General features: G+C 37.0%; 1 protein-coding gene across 1 annotated transcript; it reads right to left on the reverse strand.

Moving 5' to 3' along the window:
* Positions 1–1,277: 1,277 nt before the first annotated feature.
* On the reverse strand, positions 1,278–2,434 carry LOC116729481 (protein C2-DOMAIN ABA-RELATED 1-like). The gene is made up of 2 exons (XM_032578076.1): positions 2,348–2,434; positions 1,278–1,908 (listed from the first exon to the last, which is right to left on the reverse strand). The coding sequence occupies exon 2, from the start codon at positions 1,893–1,895 to the stop codon at positions 1,509–1,511; it is 387 nt and encodes a 128-aa protein (XP_032433967.1). The 5' UTR covers positions 1,896–1,908; positions 2,348–2,434; the 3' UTR covers positions 1,278–1,508.
* Positions 2,435–8,492: the final 6,058 nt, after the last annotated feature.

Raw genomic sequence — 8,492 nt, forward strand, 5'->3', positions numbered from 1 at the left:
GTTTCCTTCCAGCATTGATAGGCCTGGGGAGTTAGTAAAATTTGAGGATTTGTGCCGGACTTATGACATGGGCAGAGAAGATTTCTTCTGTTATTTGCAGGTCCGAAGTTTCTTCAGGAAGAAAATCAAAAGACATCATTGGCAAACATTACACAAATTTAACATTTATGAATAAGATCTCAACTGATTATATCAGACAACGATAGGAAAAGGAAGCAAATGCAATAATTTTACCTGAGGTTTGGCTGCAGATCTGGAGGAATTCTCTGTCCACTACAAATTCTTTAACATGGCGCGATTTCTGCTGGAAGAATCTAATCAAATTTTTTATTACGCCAAAGCAGAGATCGAAGCTGGGTGGTTCACAGTTCTCTTGCTGGAGGGAATGCTGTGTGGTTTCTGCAGGCTGCTTTCATATCTTTTGAGACTGTCCGCAGTTGAAGACCTTCTGGAAGGATGTTAATCGAGTAATCTATGAAATTCTGGGTATAACTTTAGTCTTTTCATTTCCTGCTATGTACCTTGGAATGCTTTCTGAGGGACTCAGTAATGGAGATGCATACCTGTTGGAGATATTTATGATTGCAAGCAAGAAGGCTATTACTAATTGTTGGCTCCAACCTAGACCCCCTACTCTGAAGATTCTTGTGAATATAATAAACCTGATCCACACTATGGAAATGTTGACTTTTACAATACGGCTCAAGAAGGAGAAAGGAGAGAAACTTTGGAGAAAATGGGATCATTTTATAGCCAAGGGTGTGTAACAGTTAATTTTTGATTCCACATCACCCGGACAGACACCTGTGAGTTTTCCTCTTTATTTATTTTTTGTGACTCCATGCAGTGAAATGTCTGTAAAATTGTAATGGTCATTAGTGGGACTGCCTGCTACCTGCCCTAGCCCTCATGTTTGATTGTATGTACTTCTATGTTTAAAAACAAATAAAAATGAAGTATATGAAAAAAAAAATAGAAGGAGACCTGCTGACTGAGAAAGTATTAATCTATACATTTTCCATGCCGACACTATTTCTAGGTTTCGGGGTTCCTGCTGCCATCTTCCAGAAGTGGGTGACTGGCAGGACATACACTGGAAGAGGCAGGCCTCAACTTTTCCAGCCATTCACACACTATTAACACATGCAAGGGTAAACTGGAATAGCCAGTCAACCCTGTTAGGTGTTTTTACGTAAACATGTTAACAAAATGTACTTTTTACTAATTCTATTTTACAACAGCTTTGCACAGTATCAATTTGAATAACCAGGCAGAGGTTAGTTGCAGTAGTATTTTTATTTTTCACTGGTGATAAAATGGTGAAACAAGGACAAATTCTTTTGGACAACAGGACCAGAATGTATTTTCTTGCTAAAGAGTTTGGTATTACATGATGAGGCATGTAATCACTGAGCCAATATCACATCATACATACCATGAGTGGGAATAATGGATGTTGAGCATGTTGTACCAGTATGTCATGTATATCTACACAAGACCAATATGTGTTAGCCAAGGGTGTAGGAATAGTGAAGTGTGCCGCCTTTTTTAAGAAAGCAGTCATGTTGATGGGTTCCAGGCTGGAGCTGACGCTGGCAGACCCCCAACTGGTCATCAAAGAGCAGGTCATTGTCATACACTTCAAGCTTCATCTCATCATTTTCCAGAGCATGGAAGTAGTTGAACTCCTCTTCCCACCAGGGGTTGGCTGTGTCTTTACGTACAGCAGTCTTACCCAGGCTGGTTTCCCCACAGAACACTTTGACATAACCGTCTGCTGTTCCAAACAGGTTAGAGGGAAGCTTGCTGGCCCGAAGATCGAAAAGCCTTAGCTGGGCCTGAGCCAAGCTGAGAGCACACAGGACCAGCAGCACAACATGAAGTTTGGAGACCATGACTCAAAGGAGGCTGAGGGGGAGAAGCAAATTTTGACGTAAGCCCATGTTCAATTTAAATTAAAAGTATACACGAGATTAATGAAAGGTACAATCTGGAAAAGTAATTAAGACCCAAAATTTTGAGGATAAGATTGAAAAAACAATTCTGTCATCAGATGTCTATTGTTCTGGTTCAAACTTAGAATTACAAAGATCAACTAAACATAATACTTGTACTTTTCAGAGTACATAAGCATGCTCTTTTTATGCTGTCATTGCTTTTGTATCTAAATGACTTGTAAACTAAATAAGTATAAGTGATATTCAAGGCTTATTTTCACCATCATATTCATCATGATCTCACTCCTGTGGACTCATGTGCACATTCTCTGTTCATTTGATTTAGTTCAGGATCCAAAGTAAAATTATTTTGAGAGCTAACAAAAACTACATTAATAGGGATGTCTTACCTTCAGGTGGAACACCTTGTTTCTCATTTCTACATGAAGCTCTTATATTTAAAGACCAGTGGAGCTTCAATGTGGTTGATAAAATCCCTCCCTTTACACAGACGGCTATTTTCCCAGAATTATGCAACATGACAAAAATAACTGAGACTGGTGGGATTTTCAGATGATTTAGCAGATGGATTAGCTTTCTACAACTCTAAAGGACATTTTGTGGGATATAGATTTGCAACAGGTGTTAACAGGTACAAGTAAAGTGCAAGCTTACAAGTAAAGCCACAATGCTTTTTGTTGTGAAGTGAATAAAATCCTGCTACTCCCTCTGGTTGACATGGTCTGCCACACAGTACAATTTACTATCAGCAGCGTCTAACCAACTTTTGAATATGCAATGAAAGGACATAACTGTTGAAAAAAACACCAGGTGATGGGATGCATTAAGGTAATTACATATGCAACTACATATGTAATTACATTGCACATATGAAATGTTCAATGTAATGAACAATGTACATTCCATAGTCAAAACTCATCACCCTTCTGTCCTCAAACAAAAGAGGGAAACCCCTTTTTTAATTAACAGGGCTGGTATGATGTCAGCCTTACATTTGCAGCTATAACATCTTCAACTCTTGAGGGAAATTTCTCCACAATGTTTGGGAGAGTGATAATGAGAATTCCTGATCATTCTTTGACAGATGCATTGATGACGTCAGACACTGGTATTGGAAGGTGTTGGCGGGTTGCAGTAACAAAAATATTTTGTAAATATTTGTTAAAACTATCACTATGTCGACATAGTTTAATATAAGACAGATAATCTGTGAAAGGATGGCGCTACTATTGCTGCTTCCAGACAGAAACAACCAAGGAGACCCAGGAGGAAGGTCTTGGAGCTGTCAAGACCTTCCTCCTGTGCATACATGAGATCATGTATGCACTGCATAACATGCTAAGGGCGGAGACACAACTTACTGCTCCAGGAAAACTGTTTATCTGTCCTCATCAGTGGCTATGTTAACTAGCCTGAAGCATTCATGACACATTGTGTCATGGTGAACCAGTTGTAGTGTAGCAGAGAGCAAAGGGGAGGTTATGAGCAGTGCTTACATGAGAGTGATTGACAGCGCTAAGCGAAAAATACATTATCCCCTTCAAGCCATAGTCACAAAAGTTAAAAATATAAGCTAACCCTAACTTTATGAGTTTATATGTAATGTTAACTTTCAAAAGTTAAAGCAGCCACAAATGTAGATTTTTTTTAAACTTTTTTTTTAATATGTACCCTTTGTAAAGTACAGGCAGAAGACTGAGGAAGGTTGGTCAGTTGTGCAGCAGTCTAGCACAATAAAGGAGAACTTTTTATGTGACATGTGTCATATATGTAGGGACAGAGTGGTTGTTTTTGGTGTGTGCATGCTGCTATAAAGCCACCACATAACAGAAGGTTAGCGGGGTGTACACAGCTGCAAAGAATAAAGTGACTTTTTACTCTTCTTCTCTTAATGTCTTCATTTGGGTCGGGTTGTGAATGGTTGGAAAGATGTCAGAGGGAAATGACGTGTCAGGAAGTGATCTTTGGAAATGGATGAGGGTTGTCATGGCGGGGAAAATGAAGGGATATGGTATATTCAAAAAGCTAAACACAAACGCAAAAAATCAAAACAACAAACAGAATCGTCTGTTTCTGAGACTGAAGGAGAAACAGTTGTGATGACAGTTTAAAATAGTCCTGAAACGGTCAAAGAGGGTGTGTCCTTTGGTAAGTGGAATCTGATTAAACTTACTAAAGAAATTAACTCACTGATTGGAAGAATGAAATATGTTAAAGTGTTGAGAGATGGATCTTTATTGATCATTTGTACTGATGTTAAACAAAAAGAAAGGGCACTGAATATAAAAAAAAATCCTAGGTGAAAATGTGAGGGGGAGAATGCTAGATGACAGGAAATATGTGTGCGGCGTTATTTCAGGTATTTCTCCTGATGTGCCAGTTGATGACATTAAATCTAAAATGTCAGGAGGGAAAGTAGTTGAAGTCAAATGGTTGAATAGAAACAAAAATGGAGAAAGGAGTGATAGTTTTTCTATCATGCTAAAGTTTGAAGAGAAAACTCTACCAAACAAAGTGTTTGTGGGATATATGAGTTGTGATGTTCGATCATTTATTCCTCCACCACTGTGGTGTTTTAAATGTCAAAAATCTGGACATGTTGCGACAGTATGCAAGGGGAAACAGAAGTGTAGGAGATGTGCTGGGGATCATGAGTATGTGAAATGTGAGGAAGGAGCTCCTTTGAAATGTTGTAATTGTGGAAGTGGACATAGTTCAGGTTTCAGGGGATATGTAGCTAGTAAAAGAGCTGTGGAAGTACAGAAAATTAAAATTACTACTGGGATCACTTATGCAGAAGCGGCTAAAAGTGTTTGTTCAACCAATGATGCATCCAAAGAAAGTGACAGGGGTAGAAGAAGGAAGTTCTAATTGCCTGGAATGCAGCAAGATTAAAGATGATATTCTACGCATGAAGAAAGAGGATTTGGTTTTATTCATGGTGGAGGTTATAAATTGCACTGCTCAAACACAAAGGAAAACGGAAAAAATTCAAATAATTGTGAAGGCAGCACAAAAGTATCTTGATTTTAAGAATGCTAGCTGGGAATCAATTAAGGAAAAACTGAATGAGACACAATCTTCTCTACTTCAATCATGCAGTGGTGGCCCTTCTTCTTCATGTTAGTTATATTCCAGTGGAATGCAAGAAGTCTCATTAGTAATGATCTAGAGTTTAAGAAATACATTTCTGATTTGCATTCAAGAAACTTGGCTTAAGCCCCAATTAGATTTTGTAATTCCTGGATATACAACAATTAGGAATGATAGAAAGGAAAGACAAGGTGGGGAGGTGGCAACTTTTGTGCAACATGGTATAAGATATAAAGTGGAATCAATAGGGCAAAATTTTGAATCAATAGCTGTTAAGATTTGGATAGAAAATGGTCAGATTTCAGTGATTAATCTATATAATTCTAGCAAGAAGTTCAAGATCTTAATGAAGTAAATGAACAGAATGAAGGAAAGACTGTATGGTGTGGTGATTTCAATTCACATAATATTTTATGGGGGAATCTAAATACAGATACAAATGGATTGGTCATTGAAGAGTTTCTTGAATTACATTCACTGGTTTGTGTTAATGATGGATGTCCTACTATGTATGATTGTAATAGGAATTTAGAAAGTGTTTTAGATTTAACATTGGTGTCAAATGGAATAGCTGAAATTACATCTTGGGAGGTGCTGAGTGATTCTCCTATGGGTAGTGATCATTTTCCTATTGTAACATCAGTTGGTTCTGAAGTAGTTAAAGAAGAGGAAGTACTGATTCCAAGATGGACACTAAGTAGTGCTAACTGGGAATTATTTCAATATTTACTTAATAACCAGTGTGATAAACTAGATAAAAACTTGTTTTCTGATGTGGAGTTATGTAACTCAAAGATTGTGTTTGTTATTGTTAATGCAGTTGAAACTGCAATTTCTAGAACAGGGCGAAGAGGAAATAAAAAATCTATTCCATGGTGGAATGAGCAATGTAGTACTGCTATAAGGGGAAAAAATAAAGCTTGTAAATTGGTAAGGAGATGCCATACTTTTGAGACATCAATTCAAAATAAGAAAGCACAAGCTCTAGTTAGGAAGACTATTAGAGCAGCTAAGAGGGCATGTTGGAGGCAGTATTGTAATTCTATTGGAAGAGAAACCAAGTTATCTGAGGTATGGAGAGTTATTAAGAAAATGAATGGTGTTAAGAAGAACTTTTCCTTACCTGTTCTTAAATTTAAAATAACTGTTAGTAATAAAGAAAAGGCAGAGTTATTAGCAGAAACGTTAATTAAAGTACATAGTTCAGAAGATTTAACTGAAGATATAAAGAGTTATAAAGAGAAGATTTTAGCTGAAAATCCAGGAGTCACTAAGAGAACAGTTTCAAATCAAGATCTAGATATTCCTTTCACTCTGTATGAGCTGAAAAAAGCTATTTTTAATGCTAAACAGTCAACACCAGGAAAAGATGGAGTTTGTTATATAATGCTTAAACATTTAAATGATATATCTCTTACTGTTATTTTTAAACTTTTGAATCTGATTTGGGAGACAGGGATAATTCCTGCGGCATGGAAAGAGTCAGTTATAATTAATGTGTTGAAGCCAGGTAAAAATGCAACTGACCCTTCAAATTATGGATTAATAGCTCTTACATCTCAATTAGGGAAAATAATGTAGAGAATTGTAACAGATAGACTATCATATTTTCTGTAAAGTAAAACTTTATTCTGTCCTTTTCAAAGTGGTTTTCGTAAAGGGAGAATAACGATGGATGCCAGGGCCGTGCAGAGACCTATAGAGGGGCAGGGGCTCAAATTTAAAAAAGGGGCACATTGAACAAAAACTCTGTACAACAACATAGCAACAACCCATATTAATCAAGAGTCTAATTGGATCCTACTATATCATTGCCATCATGCGGGGAAATGCAAAGCAAATATAGTCGATATTTTCCCCAACAGGTATAAAGTTTCTGCTTCTGCTGCTGACAGTCCTGGAGATCTGAGCTGATCTGATACTGTAGCTGTTAAACAGACCAGAGGAGAGAAGGTCAAAGGTTATGAAGTTATGAAATAAGCTAAATTGCTGCCATTTTACTAAATAAGCCCTAATAATATCTATTTAACCTCTAGAACAACCTGGCTGCAGACTGATTTATAGGTCAAAAAACTCAAACGGGTTAACTAATAGTTTGATATTAGCACCTCTGAGACCTAGAATTATAAGACTGAGATATCAAGGCAAAGAAAACTCAGTAGCTGCATTTATAGTTAGCATTTATAAAATGATTTTTTATTATTATTATAAAAAATTAAGAAATAAAAACAAAATTATGAGTAAATTGTAAACTGAAATCTACAAAAGGAATTTATATACACATTGTATATACTGTATATATATATATATATATATATATATATATATATATATATATATATATATATATATATATATATATATATATATAAATTGTGTGATAGTAAAAATAGAGAACAAAAGTGTAAGAAATCTGAGCTGCCAAGTAAAAAATAAAGGAATCAATTTGCAATGAGAGAGTCAATATTGTATAAGTAAAAGAAAATAAAAAAGTTTTCAAGTGAGAATCAAAGGAATCCATTAAAACTAAATGATTGGTGGGAAAAGATATAAGAATTGACTCAATTCTAATCAAAGTATGATGAGTTCCTTATCATTTAGGCCTTTGGGTTTAACTGTGTCGAGTTTTGTAATCCATTGTTGTTCCTGGATCCATCTTTCTCTTTTTGACCAATTGGGGTTGTGCTTAAGTGGTCTGGCTCTAAAAGAGTCCAGTCCATGTGCTTGGAAATGTTGAACCAAGGTGGTTTCCGCCTTTCTGTTGTTTCTGATGTTCGATCTGTGCACTGTGAGGTGTGTGTGTGTGTGTGTGGGTGGGGGGGGGGGGGTGTAGGCGTGGGCGTGTGTGTGTGGATGTGAATTTGCACATTCGTGCATACCATTGAGGTGTGTATTGTCAAATTTCCTCTAAGATCATTGATGACCACACTCCAGTCTGGTAAGTGGTGGTACATGCACCTTAAGTTGGTTGCCAGCCGCCAATAAAATCAAAAGAAGAAAAACGTCTTGGGGGGGGGGTAAGGGAGTTAGGTCCTTCTCGCTTGAGTAGGGTGTGGAGCGGCTGGAGAACGCGTTTTTTTTTGGGGGGGGGAGGGGTTAAAGTGAAAGCGATTAAAACATTATCTGGCGAGTAATAAGTTGAATTTAAAGGTGGTTTTTGGCATAATCTGGATTGTGAGTAGATCGAGATGGCTAGTTGTAGTGGGGGGCTTTCAGAAGATGAAAATATGGACACAGGATGGTCTATGGTAGAAAATAGAAGAGGGGGAGGGGAAAAGATAAGGTTAAAAAGGGAGTAAGTGCTGGTAAAATATCTCTTGAGGATGAGGAAGAAAGAGTTGAAATAAGAAAGAAAATAATGAAGAAAGATTTTAAAGTCATATTAAAATTTAAGGCTGGACAGGATATGATTGGAGTAAGTCCTATCAGTTTGTCAAATGG

This window comes from Xiphophorus hellerii, chromosome 12, assembly GCF_003331165.1.
Source record: "Xiphophorus hellerii strain 12219 chromosome 12, Xiphophorus_hellerii-4.1, whole genome shotgun sequence".
In the NCBI taxonomy this organism is placed as follows: domain Eukaryota; kingdom Metazoa; phylum Chordata; class Actinopteri; order Cyprinodontiformes; family Poeciliidae; genus Xiphophorus; species Xiphophorus hellerii.